Source organism: Barbus barbus (genome assembly GCF_936440315.1).
Source record: "Barbus barbus genome assembly, chromosome: 5".
In the NCBI taxonomy this organism is placed as follows: Eukaryota; Metazoa; Chordata; class Actinopteri; order Cypriniformes; family Cyprinidae; genus Barbus; species Barbus barbus.
Window position 1 is genome coordinate 27,850,803 of NC_136733.1, and position 15,182 is coordinate 27,865,984.

The 15,182-nt window shown below is 38.9% G+C and overlaps 1 protein-coding gene across 1 annotated transcript in view; it reads right to left on the reverse strand.

Moving 5' to 3' along the window:
- LOC306870533 (sodium/calcium exchanger 2-like) overlaps positions 1–15,182 on the reverse strand; it is a 36,756-nt gene that overhangs the window by 17,675 nt on the left and 3,899 nt on the right. Inside the window, exons 2-6 of the mRNA XM_079417843.1 lie at positions 13,989–14,146; positions 4,369–4,696; positions 3,764–3,901; positions 2,858–3,085; positions 2,333–2,587 (exon numbers count right to left, since the gene is read on the reverse strand). Coding sequence (XP_079273969.1) covers positions 2,333–2,587; positions 2,858–3,085; positions 3,764–3,901; positions 4,369–4,665 — 918 coding nt within the window. The 5' untranslated portion in view covers positions 4,666–4,696; positions 13,989–14,146. The remainder of the gene's footprint in view (positions 1–2,332; positions 2,588–2,857; positions 3,086–3,763; positions 3,902–4,368; positions 4,697–13,988; positions 14,147–15,182) is intronic.

The following is a 15,182-nucleotide window of genomic DNA, read 5'->3' on the forward strand; positions in this document are numbered from 1 at the left end:
ATAACGACATTATTAATTATATAAATTTTTTCTCTTGTGGGACAGTGAAAATGCCATGTCACGTCAACAACCCATATATATATTTATACATATATATATATACACATATACACACATACCCTAGTGAAAAATAAATATACTACAATGTATTTGAAGTATATTAATTTCTTGCTAAGTATATGGTACGAGCCCCTGCTCTTTCTCTTTTAGTTTTCTTTCCTGAGTGCAGCTGCTAATTGGATGGGGGCGGAGACTATTATAAACACCTGCACTGTAAAAAGTGATAAGTTAACTTAACTTTAAAAAATTGAGGAAACCTGTTTCCTTAAAATGATTAAGTAAATAATAATTAAAAAAAAAAGTTAAGTGAACTTGACAATTCACTTAACTTATTTTTTTAATTATTATTTAATTATAATTTTAAGGCAAGGGGTTTCCTAAATTTTTTAAAGTTAAGTCAACTTATCACTTTTTACAGTATGAGGCCTCTGCCTATTTAAGAGCTGCTGGTGGCACTTCAATGGCAGCTTGCCCTGGGAACTGTGTTTTTGTGTTTGCTTTTGGTCTTGTTTTTCCTTATTCTCTTTTGTTTAGGATGGTGAGTGATTGCTTGTTTAGTTACCATAGAATACATAGAAAGCATAGGTAAGTGAGTTGACCCGGAAGACTTTGTTGTGTTTTTCTGCCCCGGGAGATAGGAAGTTTTCTTTACTCTTGAGTAAGTTGCAGTTTAATTTAGTTAGCTCACCAGTCCTTATTTATGATTTGTTTGCTTAACTGTCATCCCCATTTTTGAAAATTCACGAAAAAGTGCACTATGCAAACGTAAATTATTATAATTCATGAACGCTTTTGAATACAGACCTAAGGGTGGTCTCTTTTTAAAGAAGACAATTAGCAGATTATTACAGAAGTGAAATCATAAAAAAAAAAAAAAAAATTAAAATGTTATAGAAGTTTAAATTTACTGTAAAACAAATTTGTTATATTATTTTATATAAAATAAATATTTTAAAAATTAGTTAAAAATCTAAAATTGCTATAAAATTAAAGCCATACATAAGTTGTGTTCCAAATGTGAAGTTGATATAAAAAAAAAATAGAGGTTCATATGCAATTTTGTTTAGGCATTATACCAAAAACAGCCACCGGGTGCCATTCAAACTAGATAGAATTTTTTGTTGATGCATTTCTGTCACAAATGTATCAATTTCTCTCTCAATATTAAATCTATAACAAAATAAACACCAAATATGGACTCTTGAGACTCAGACCTTTCCAACGATATGTATTTTGTCAAGATTATAAAAAGTTTTGATTCTAAAAGACTGTAATACATTTTGTAATATGACACCCCCGCTAAGGGGGAGGAGACCGCTAAAATATTTTGTACCATTTCTATGGTATACATTTCTTGTTGTTTTCTATTTTTTGTTATGTTATTAATATAAAAACACATTTAAGGGTTAATATTAAGAAATGTGCATTGTGCACAAGTAGTACTCCAAATAAATTATAATTTTTTTTATAAATAAGTCTCGAGGGATCAGTAAATATGTTAATAGATATGAACTATACTTAGTATGAAATAAAAGGATTTTAAATACATTACTTTCTTACAAGGGTATATACAGTATATGTATACATTAGGGCCCTGTTTAGTCTAGGACTAGGCTTAAGCCTTGTCTGTGAAACTGGGGGAATATATAATAATACTAATGTTCTTACTAACATGCTTGATCAATTTAATGCATGCTTGTTGAATAACAGTACTCTTTCTTTGAAAGAAAGTTTTGAATGGAAATATATGACTGTAACAATGTAGTTGACTGGTTGCCAAGACAACAGTCAAATATATAAATTTGCAAATTATGGGGAAGATGGCAGTGTATAAAAAATGCACAGACTACTTGGGGAAAAAAAAAAGGATGTTTATGAGAGAAGGTGGGGTAAATGTTTGACGTTTATTGAGGATGCAAGATAACATCCTGGTGGTGACACATTTAACCAAATGTTTTTGTTTTTTTTATTACTTCAAGTTTATTTCATTTATTATGTTCATTGGATTTATGCTAGCAATCTACATATAACTGTGACCGATACATTGTTTAGGTGGGTTGGGGGGCATTTGACAAAATAATTATCTGTAAATGGAATGTATTGTTTTGCTTATTGAAGAAAATAAAAAGTATGAGTAATAAAAAAAAAAACTACCAATGATAATCCCTGGAATACATGGAATCCACTGGAACACAAGAACATTCACCACAATTTCACTCATAGAAGAAACATCTGATTAGGTTTTTCTCTCTGTTTTGATTTGCTTTCTCACCTCCTCCCTGTCCTGTTCGACTTCTTTGGTTTTCTCCATATTGGCACTGGTGGTGCTGTTTTGATATTTTTCTCCCATGATTGCATCAATGCCTCTGGGTGCTAGCTCACCCTCCATCTCCACAATGATACCATGACGTTTATCAGCACGGTAACGCTTGTGCAAGTACTTGTAAAAAAGCAGGCGCCGGTCGGCGATCCAAGCCATTAAGACACACACAGGGAAGAAGAAAAGCGTGACCAGAGCCTCCCAGACCTCACACACACACAGACATAAGAAAAGAAGTTAATTAAATTGGTCAAGACATTTACCTAAAAGATAAATATTTATTATATACATTTATTTATAATATAAATTATATGAATATAAATATATTCATGTAAATATTTTCAAAATATATTGTATGTGTCTTTATGTATACATATAAATATACACAGTACACACACGTTATATATAAATAAAAACTGAAGCGCTAATAAATATCTACATCCACATTATGCAAACATGTTCTGATTACACACGCACCTGTACAATGCCAGGACTTATGACTGCCAGGATGAGGTAGAGCCAGATATAGGCGAAGATGCTCCAGGATGCAGTGACAAAGAAAACTCTGAGGTGTTTAATCTTCCTTACCTCTCCATCAGGTATCACCCACACACACACTCCAATTATCACAAACATGTTAAATGCAGCACTGCCGACTATAGTGCCAGGACCCAGTTCTCCTGCCTCAAAACCATGTCCACACACCTGTCACACACAGACAGAGAACAACACTACCATGTGTCTAAAGCAGGTGATAATTTATAATTTAATATACAATACATTTTCCAGTATGACGCTTACATTTCAGGTGTTAGTAATTAATTTAGGACAAATGGTCCTTGTCTGATGAAGAGCCATGGCTCAAAATGGTACTTTTGGTGAGAACATGTTGAGCTATGGTGTGGCAACTTTTTCTTCCTTTTTTGTTATTTTATGTGGTTGAGCACCCTCGACAAGCTTTTTTGCTTGCTAGATGTGTGCACTTTTTGTTAAGTTCTAGTAAGCATTTTAGGGACTTTTTATACTATTTATTTTAACTGGGATTTAAACCAATGACAGTTGAATGCCACTGAACGATGTACAGTAGTATGATTTTTACTACCCTGAATGTTGCTGTATAAGGTTTTAGGAAAGACCGAATCTTTCTTTCTGAAGCCCTTTCTAACAGCTGAAGTATTTAACTGACTACTTCTGTGTCAAACCACATTGAGTTAAATTATGTTTTTACATGGATGAATAGCAGCTGAAGTCATCACAGTGATGAGGTGAGTGTGTGTGTCAGTCGTTTAATAATTAACTTGAAAAAAACTCACCCTTTACATCTCTTGTGTTAAACTACTGGGTGATGCGAGTTGCTGGCTTGTTTTCAAAATGTGTGCGTACCTCTATTACTGACAGCAGGATCTCAGGGGCTGATGAACCCAGGGCCATCAGAGTGAGGTTGGATACAGTTTCGTTCCAGATTCTAACTGTCATTACTGTCTTTTCTCCATTTGCACCTGTCACAGTCACCTCTTTCTCCTATATGACATATCAAGTATATAAAAACATAATATTTTGGTCATTTTAGCCACCAATATGATATCACGCTATAAGTAACTTTTAGCAAAATAAAAATACATAATCACAATGTAGCAGTCTTTTTAGCTGGAAAATCAAACCATGAAGTAATGCCTATTTGTATTTAAAGAAACTATATACTTTCATTCGGCTAAGATGCATTAAATTGAACAAAAGTGACAGTAAAGACATTTATAATGTTACAAACAATATTTCTATTTCAAATGAATGTAGAATGTATCACAGATTCCACAAAAATATTATGCAGGACAACTCTTTTCAACATTGATAATGATAAGAAATGTTTCTTGAGCAGCAAATCAGCATATTAGAATGATTTCTAAACAACTTTGTGTTTACTGTTTTTTGGGGGGCATTTTTGCTATTTTTTCTATCTATCATTGTGTCTATATTGTGTTGCTGTGCACCTGTGAGGTGATGACCTCGATGGCAGCCATGAAGCGATCAGCAATGATGGACACACCCAGGAACATGTAGAGAAGAAATGCAAAGTAGATCACTGCTCTTACTGACTGCATTGCCAGCGAGGGGTCTTGTGGCAGCCACACAGGAAGTAGAATCCCTGGTTGACATTTGACTTTGTCAGCACAGGATCTTTTGGGGCCATCTGCGCTACTGTTACTGTTCCCATGAGCACTTCCACCCGCACACACCTGTGGAGAGAGGAGAAGGAGGAGAAGGTGGAAGAGTAGAGGAGGAGCCATGACCAGATATGGCAACCAGAATGGCTCTCCTCTAGAGGTTGGGAGATTGACAGACAGAAAAGAAGAGTGGTATTATTTAATACAAAGCATGCTCAATCAATAATGATATGTATTTTGTTATATAATCCACAATTAACATAAGAATGGTTTTACAAATTATTTATACAGAAATTTAGCTTGTTTTATGAATAAAGCTTAATGTCTATATGCGGATACAATATGAATAACAATGTGAATGAGGCCATCTTAGTCCTAATCTAAACCACTAGTCTTATCAGTGGTTAATTAGTCATGCCTGGCCCACACTGGACACAGGCAGTCAAACCTAATGGATCCAGGAGACTACAACTGGACTGGCAGCAGTGGCACCATTAAAATGAAAGAAAGACATAAAAACACACAGCTTGCTTTCAGCTTTAAATAATTAAAGCATATATAAACTAATAACTAAAGGAAAAGCCAGTTCTTGAAAAGCAGCAAAATAATTTTTTTTGACCATAAAAAATTTACTTAAATGAAAAAAGCACTAAGGGGTTAGTAAGTCTTTTAAGAAAACGTTTAATTGATCAAAAGTGACAAAGTACATTTATAATGCTGCAAAAGAGTTCTAAAGAGTTCAAAGACTTCTAAGCAAATGCTGTTCTTTTGAACTTTCGATTCATCAAAGCGTCCTGAAAAATGCACAAAAATATTAAGCAACACAACTATTTTCAACATGGATAATACTGTTTCTTGAGCACCACATCAGCATAAATGATTTCTGAAGGATCATGTGACACTGAAGACTGGAGTAATGGTTTCTAAAAATTCAGCTTTACCGTCACAGAAATTACTTTTAAAAAAAAATCCACACCAACCACGTACACTTGATCAGAATCACCTGACTTCTAATTAGCACTTACTGCATTCACTTACCTCCAATGCTCATAAGGAAGCCCTGCTCATGCACTCATCGGCTGGTCTCAAGGTTACAAGCACCGTTGTAGAACGTCAAACAAATCACCACCATCCGGACAAAACCATTGGGCATGGGCTTGGTGCGTCATGTCTCCATGAGGAGCGGATTTCCTTTCTGGTGCTGGAGGAGTCAACAGTCGATATCGTCCTTGGACACCCGTGGCTCGCTCAACATCAACCTACGATCTGCTGGACTACTGGAAAAATACTCAAGTGGAGTGAGTACTGTGTAAAGAAGTGTTTGATTGACAAGATACCTTGTGCTGTATCCTGTGCAATGGCTTGCTCTACCTCTATTGAGAGTCCGGATTCCCAGAAAACTGTGGAGATTCCAGCTGATTACAGGGCGTTCCAGGACGTTTGTAAGTCAGTAAGTCTGCAGCAACTCATCTTCCACCACACCGGCCAAACTACCAAAAGGACAAGTTTATCCTCTCTCAATCCCGAGCACGCCACCATGGAGAATACGCCAACAGAGCCTTAGAGAGTATTTTAATCTGCAGCCATATCACCCTGCAGCCCAAGACTGGTCGCCCACTGAAGCTAAGCAGCATTGAGCCTGGTCAGTACCTGGATAGGAGACCTGGGAAAACTAGGTTGCTGCTGGGAGAGGTGTTAATGAGGCCAGCAGGGGGTGCTGCTCACCCTGTGGTCTGTGTGGGTCCTAATGCCCCAGTATAGTGATGGGGACACTATACTGTCAACAAGCACCGTCCTTCGGATGAGATGTTAAACCAAGGTCCTGACTCTCTGTGGTCATTAAAATATATAAATGTAACAAATTATTATTAATTGAAGAGTTAATTTGAAAAAACCGATAACTACATTTTTTTTTTTTTTCAGAAATCACGTTTTTAATACGCATTCCAAGTAATATCAATCAAACTGCAGTTGGGTTGTTTTGATTAAGTAATAATAACTTAAATACTGGTAATTTACAAAATTTAAGTTTTATAGCAAAAGCAGATAACTCCAACAGTGATTTTTTTGGCAAAAGCAGATAACTCCACATTTCATGTTTTAGAGTTTAAAAAAACACTTGTTTAATCTTTGTAATCTCCTCAGATGACAATGTAGACGCCTGACAAACATTGTTATTGTTATGACCATAGACTGTGATTACACGCAATACACGGAGCTTTACCCTCACCACTGTAACGCACTACTTTTGCAAGGTTCCGTGAAAACGTATACGCTTTTATTTTCCTTTTACGCCTTGAAGACAATATAAAAGTTTCATCAAGTTGATCGAAATGATCCATCCTCAATCACTTTTAGTCAGCTTTGACGAAACTCCTCTCAGCTAGCACGTCTTTTCAAAGTGAAAGTAGCCTTGTCTCCTGTCCTGAATACAGCGCGATGATTCGCTAAAATGGACTTATCAGCTTCTGTTCACAAACAACATGGGCGCTTGTCGGATTCTGCAGTAAAACGTGAACTCACGATGCCTTGGAAGTGAACAATACTGGCTTTTTTGACAAAACGTGTTTAGGGTTCAGATCGCGCTATATGTGGAGAATGGCAATCAGCTCTTTTTTTTTCTTTTTTCATCATTTTTCATATCATTTTTTGCAAATAAACTTTTCAATTATTAACAGGGGTTTATCCGTCCTTCTTCCTCTCCTGCGGCATCAAGCTTCTTCTTCGTGGCCAAAAAGGATGGTGGCTTAAAGGATCAGTTCACCCAAAAATTAAAATGGTGATTTAAAAATCTGTTTTACTCACCCTCAAAGCATCCTAGGTGTATATGACTTTCTTTTTTCAGATGAATCCAATTGGAGTTATATTAAAAATTGTGCTGGCCCCTCCAAGCATTACAATGGGGATAAGTGGGTGCTTTTTGTCAATGGTCCTGAAGACGTGAAATAAAGTGCGCTCATCCATAATAAAACGTGCCTCACACCGCTCCAGAGGGTGAATAAAGGCCTCCTGTAGTGAATCCATGTGTTTTTGTAAGAAAAATATCCATATTTCAAATGTAATAAACACTTGTTTCTCACTTCCGCTGTCTGAAAGAAGTAAGTCATATACATCTAGGATGCTTTGAGGGTGAGTAAAACACAGGCTAATTTAAATTTTTGGGTGAACTAACCATTTAAGGCCATGTATAGATTATCGCACTCTCAACCCTCAAACCGTCAAATTTCCATATCCACTTGTCCCAGTTGCCTTGGAAGATTTCTGTGGAGCTCGTATTTTCTCCAAATTAGATCTCCGCAGCGCCTATAATCTAATTCGCATCTTTAAAGGGGACGAATGGAAAACTGCCTTCATAACTCCATCAGGACACTATGAATACCAGGTAATGCCGTTTGGACTCTCCAACTCACCTTCAATCTTCCAAAACTTCATGAATTAAATCTTTCAGGACATGCTTAACAAGTTTGTCAACATCTACATCGACGACATCCTGATCTACTTATTCAGTCTGACAGAGCATAAACGGCACGTCACCCAGGTATTTCAACGTCTCCACATACACCACCTCTACCTAAAACTGGAGAAGTGCGAGTTCCACCGGTCAACCATCCAGTTCCTGGGATACATCCTGACGCCAGAGGGAGTACAGATGGACCAGGGAAAGGTGGATGCTGTCAAGAACTGGCCACAACCCACCACGGTAAAGGAGTTACAAAGGTTTCTGGGATTCGCCAACTTTTACCATTGTTTCATCGCTCGGTACAGTCTAATCACCGCTCCACTTACATCCCTTCTCCGTCACAAGTCAGTGCAGTATTGTCACAAAAGAAGGGTGAACCCCCAGTACTCCATCCATGTGCGTACTTCTCCAAGAAGCTTTCCCTAGCAAAGCAGAATTATGACATCGGAAATCGCAAACTACTGGCCATTAAGCTCGCCTTAGAGGAGCGCTTTCACTGCCTTGAAAGCGCAAGACATCCCTTTAAAGTCATCACTGATCATAAGAAGTTCTAATACCGCCGTGACACTAAACGCCTCAACCCTCGCCAAGTGCGCTGGGCCTTGTTCTTCACTCGTTTCCAATTCACAACTATCTTCCAGGTCACAAAAACCTGAAATCAGATGCTCTGTCCCACCTTTACCAACCAGACCCAGCTCCAGAATGTCCAGAAACCATTTTCCCTCCAACTGTCTTTCTCTGTCCCATCGAATGGGCCCTGGACAATCAAATCCTTGTCTCCACCCAAGATGAACCTTGGGTCGAATGGGCTCTGGACAATCAAATCCTTGTCTCCACCCAAGATGAACCTGCGCCGCTGGGAGGTCGAGAAGGGAATATTTATGTACCATCTGCTCTCTGCTTCTGGACTCCATTCATGCGTTTCCAGGATCAGGCCATACAGGCAGCCAGTGAACCCTCTCGTCACTCCGGAACCGATACTGGTTGCCCAACATGGCTTGGGATACCGCCCACTTCGTCAATGGTTGTTCGGTCTGTGCCATGTCATCCAAACCACGTCGTCTGCCCGAGGGCAAGCTAGTGTCCTTGCCCATTCCACGCCAACCCTGGTCACCTCCTAGTTATCGACCTCGCCATGGATCTTCCTCCTTACAATGGTTACACCACTATCCTCGTGGTAGTGGACCAATTATCAAAAGCCTGCAAGTTGATTTTCCTACGAGGGTTACCAACTACTCTGGAAACCGCGGAGGCCCTCTTTCATCACGTCTTCCACAATTTCGGAATCCCAGACGATATTTTCTCTGACCGAGGCCCACAATTTGTGTCCAGGGTGTGGCGTGGACTCTTCTGGCTGCTGGGAGTCTCAGTCAGCTTATCTTCAGGATATCATCCTCAGACCAACAACCAGACCGAATGCAAGATCCAAGACAAAGGATGTTATCTCCGAGCCTACTGTCACGAACACCAGGACAGTTGGAGCCAGTATCTTCCTTGGGCAGAGTACACTCAGAACTCCCTTTGACAGGAAACAACTGGATTAACACCTTTCCAATGCGAACTCTGTTACCAATCACCTCTCTTCCCTTGGACCCAAGAGCCATCGGAAGTCCCTGCAGTAGACCTCTGGTTCTGTGAGAAGGTATGGGACTCTGCACATTTCCATCTCCAAAGGGCAGTTCGGTGGCATAAAAACCAAGCAGATGCCCACCATACCACTGCTCATCAATTCCAACCTGGTGACCTAGTCTGGCTCCCAACTCAGACATCCACCTCCGACTGCCCTGTAAAAAGCTGAGTCCCTGTTACATCGTTCCATTTCCCATCATCAGGCAGATTAACAAAGTGACTCCCAGACCACTACCGTATCTCACCCTCCTTTCATTTTTCTCTGCTAAAACCATACACTAACCCTCTTCTCACTCTTTCTGCAGAACCCGAAGTACCTCCTCCTCCCGGGATCGACACCAACAAAACCATCTTCAGAGTCAAAGAGATCCTAGACTCCCAGCAGCGAGGCGGTCATCTCCAATATCTGGTCGATTGGGAAGGATACGGTCCCGAGGAGAGGTCTTGGGTGGACAGAGACAACATTCTAGATTCATCACTCCTCACCGACTTCCATCAACTACACCCGGATCGGCCTGCCCCTAGAAGCTATCCTTGCCATCGGTTACGGACGTCAGGAGACACCCGTGGGGGAGGGGGTACTGTCATGGAGTCACCAGCCATGTATACTCAATCAGAATTACTTGACTTCTAATTAGCACCACCTGCAATCACTTACCTCCACTGCTTATAAGGATGCTCTGCTCATGCACTCATCGGCTAGTCTCAAGGTTACAAGCTCTTCTGTAGATCGTCACTTACCTCCTGGATCCTGAGCCTCATGTTCAGTACTTACTGGCTGTACTTACCTGTTGATTCGCCTGCTGGAATAACCTATGGGATTTACCTGCTTGGACTTGAGTTTTGTTTGGACCGTTCTGAAAGAGGAATTGACAATGAGTTTATAACTTCAGTTAAGCGAGCTTCCTATGACTGTTTAAATATCTGCTTATCTGTTTGTGTTAATCCCCTGCATATTGAATTTAAAAAAGCTCAATTACCTTGTACTCAACTTGTCCATCTCGTTCCTAATATGACAATATTAAACAGAATTTTTCAATAGAGTGCTTTCATGCACCAAAAGCTCTGACATGACATACATCCATTTATACATTTTTAATCTTGATTTCTTCCTTTATTATTTTCCTCTAATCTTTTCACCATGTCACCCGTCACCTGTGTGGTGTGTGGTAGAGATTGAGAGTGAAGTGCTGGACTGAACCATGTGGTCATATTTCACTTTCTCAGCTGCGCTATGGTTACCTGGACATTAGCTTTACTGTGCTATTCTACACCACTGTCCAAAAATAACCTGCCCATCACACCTGGCCCTAAAACACAAACACACCAATACACATGTAAGAAAGTGTCTTGTATGTTTTTGTAGCTGTTGGGTGATGGTGTATGTGTTCGTTTGGGTATGTGTCTAAGTGAGCATGTATGCATTTACTCCCTTACAGTTATATGTGTAGGTAAGTGTGTGTGTGTGTGTGTGTGTGTGCCGAAACTGAAATGTCTCCGATTACCTCGATGACACTGTTTCAGTCTGTCAGTGCCGCTGATAAGTGATTGGCCGGATTGGCTTACACACAGAGCTCTGACAGCTTAATAGGAGTTAGCACCTTTTAATGGTTAAGATTACCACCACCAGAGAGAGAAAGTGACAGACGGAGACAGAGAGGGAGATAGAGGGAGAAGTGGAGAGGATCTGTTCTAGGAAACGTGAGAGTGACAAAGGAAAATGAAGAGGATGGTTCGCTAAAGTGAAAGGAGAGGGAACTTCCACAATTTAAATAAATCACCCATTTTCACATTTAACAATGAACTACTTCAAATGATAATACAAATAATTAATTAATAATTCCTTTTAAAATAGTTGTAATGTTGACACCACTCTTAGGTAAAAAAGAAATGGTAAAACCAATTCAGTTTAACTTCATTTTTCAATTTTAGTAAGTTTAGTCAGCATCCATCTGATTTTCAATATAAATTCCATGAATTAATTTTAAAATTCTTAACCGCAACATCCATTCCTGCACACCCGACAACTACTGAGCTGCTGTTGTCCTGTGGATTGAGAGGTGTTTATGAGAGTGAGTGTGCTTTAACACCTCTCTCTTTAGGAGGCTCTATCGTATTTGCCACCCAATACTGATTACACACGCTCACACGGACTTGACTACATAATAGTAGAAGGACAACATGAAACAACTGACCTAGAATTGTGTAAGGTAGCCACATACACAAACACTCACAGAAAGCTTGATATACAGTATACCTCACCATAGTATCAACACTGCAGTGATTTCCTTTATAAAAACTTACACAAATACAACTCCAAACACACACACAAAAATGAAAACTAATTTTATGCACAGTTGCTATGATATTTTAGACCAGTCCAGAAATGTTTAAAGATACTGTAGGCCTATGAGTCTGCCAGTATTCTAATGTTTTAACAAATTAGTTAATAATGTCAATAAAGAACCCAGTCACAGAATTCTTTCATAACATTAATACATTAATCAATCACAATAGCAATTAACCATAGCCAGTCAACTTTACTTGAACATGTCCATGTGTCACCCACAAACAAAACACCATTTAAGCCAGTCTTTTAAAAGTGAGTCCTAGAACAGAGTGTTCCAGATGTCTCCAAGGAACACCAGCCAATGACACACACACACACACACACACACACACACACACACACACTGCGATCAGAGATCTGCTTTCAGTATCAATACAACAATCTCAGTGCATTCCCCTCTCTTTTCTCCACTCTATCTACTTACCACTAGCACACACACATCTAATACTCACCAGCTTATGGTCATCTATAGCTGTCATTAAACACACTAAACTAAAACTGTAACAACTTCCAAATTACAAGAAGATAGAATGGATATGCCACAAAGCCTATGAAGTTTGTAAGGTACCATAAAATGTAAATTATTTTCACAATAGCATTCAAAATTCTGGGCTCATTATGCTGATTTGATGCTCAAAATGTTTTTGACAGTTGTGCTGCTTAATATTTTTGTGGAGACCATGATAAAATTTCAAAAACTGTCAATTTTAATCCATTTTTAGTCAATTCAATGGATCCTTGTTGAAGTGGGAGAACTTCAGGACCACTACTGAGAACCTGTGTCCTAGACAATGATTAAAAATAGTGTATATATAATGGTATATAGTTTTTTAGTCTTTAATACTTTTAACATATCTGAAAAACATACCTAAACATACTTTAACATACCTAAAAAAAAAAAAACTTTAATGATGATGCATGTTAAATATGACATCAGCTTGTAACATGGTCATCAAAGATTAAGTTATTTTATATATATTATATTGTACATGATTTATATATATTTATATATATATATATATATCATACAAACGTCTGCCCTTGGGTCTGTCTGACCTGGTATTTTAAACAGAATCACACACAGTCACGTGTACACACTCACCGAAGCACATGCATGCAGACGGTGCAAGTGACTGACACACTAACATGGGCATTTGGATTGAGAAACACTACTCTTGCTTTCATGGTCTCCATCCATGCATTAAATAATTAACCTGTTGCAGATCGATCTAAGATCAGGTGGTCAACTAATGACAGGTTTAGATCAAGTGTTCGGATCGGAGACTGTGATCATTTGACCTGGTATCACATGATTAACCTGTTTCAGTTTTGCATGTTGCATATTACATGCTGCTCTATAAGTGGGACGTATTAAACCAAGACCAGCAGATAACTTCACAGACCTAACAAAAGACAAAGACGAAGTAGATTGAGAGATGTGCACATGTGAGGAGGAATGCATGCTCACACATACATAGAAAGACAAACACACCAGACTGCTTTAGACTGAGAGAGATACACATACACTCATCAACAGACTGCAGCAGGAAGGCTGAGAGATCAGGTCTTGTGGTGTGTGTTACGGTGGCCCCTCATCCTGGCCAACGTTACTCTAGAAGGATCCGCAGTCTCAACTTCACCCGCCACTCATCACGACACAGCCGTTATGCAATATTTAGCACAGCACACACACACACCAGATACATACTCATGATCAGGCAAATGCTGCCTAAATCACATTTTGTCTGACCAATACACATGAACATAAACTTGTGAACTGGAAGTTTGGAAGGACTGGAATAATAAGTTATGCTAAACATCTGTGGTGGGATGACACCTTTTAGTGAACGCTGACTGTGGTTCTAGGCGGAGATTGATGTGCACCTATAAAGGAGTTGTTGGCCGTTGTTAGAGAACCAACATTATGATTTCCTCTCGAATTCTGAAACACACAATATGTAAATGCAGTTGAGGCAGCTCAAGTCAAAATAATCTCAAATGACTTACTAGTGCCTCATGGGGTGGTATTTTGAGGTGGGTGGACTCAGGTAACCTCAGGAGGCCAGATTCTGGTAGAGCTCTGTGTGAGAGCCAAAGCGATGGCAAGTCTTCAGCAGCTGCGGAGCTTCAGCTCAGGACCTGCAGAGTTTCATCATCACCCCACTCTGAAAGACATGAACTCGAAGTCAAAAGTGTGTAGGAAGCTGTGGTAGAAGAACATCAAAGAAAATATAGTGAACAACAACCTGCATGTCATTCAACTTATATTACCCACACAACATAACATTGGAAACATGACGCAGTTACAGTAAAAACTTTTATACTAGCAGAAAAAAACATACATTTGAATTTTACATTCATCAAAGAATTCTAAAATATTTGGTTTCCACAAAAATATTAAGCATCCCAACCATTTTCAGCATTGCTAATAAGAAGAAATGTTTCACAAAATCAAATCAGCATATAAGAATGGTTTCTGAAGGAACATGTGACACAATGTAAAGGCTGCTGAAAATTCAGCCTTTTTAAATTTTAAATGATAACAATTTTACAAAGTTTAGAATATTTTTAAATACTGGCCAGCATGATAAGTTGTTAATGTTACTGACAATAACTAGTAAATGGCCAATATTATAAATATATAATATATAGTTTGATCGCTACAAGTAAATTTAGGCATCACAAAATTATAGTGTACAGTATAAAATATATATAATATATTTTCTATAAGTGCTCATAATGATAATGGGGGATAACTTCTGGTTAGATTCAGAATAGAACTAAGAGAGCTATAACCAATAGATTTGAATGATTTTGGGTGTTAAATAAGACAGCACATTTCAAAGTAGCATTAATGCATATTAATGCATATGTTTTAGGAAATTAACTTTTCACAGCTCTGCTATCATTACATGCTCACATGTGGTGTGAAAGAAAATATCTGTTTAACGGTTAAATGCTTGTATTGCGGTCCTACTCGCCCCACTCCAAGTGGGATTCGAACCACGGTCTCCGGCGTGGGAGGCGGGCGCTGTATCGAGGAGGCTAAAGGCCTCCACAGCCTGTATCATCAGTAGCTAGAGCGCCACTTGAGATGGGGGAGTGAGGTTTAACCTGCACAGCACTTACCCGTTGGCCTCTGCTACACTTGCCATAATTTATCTCCATACCTTTAAAGGGGTCATCAGATGCCCATTTTCC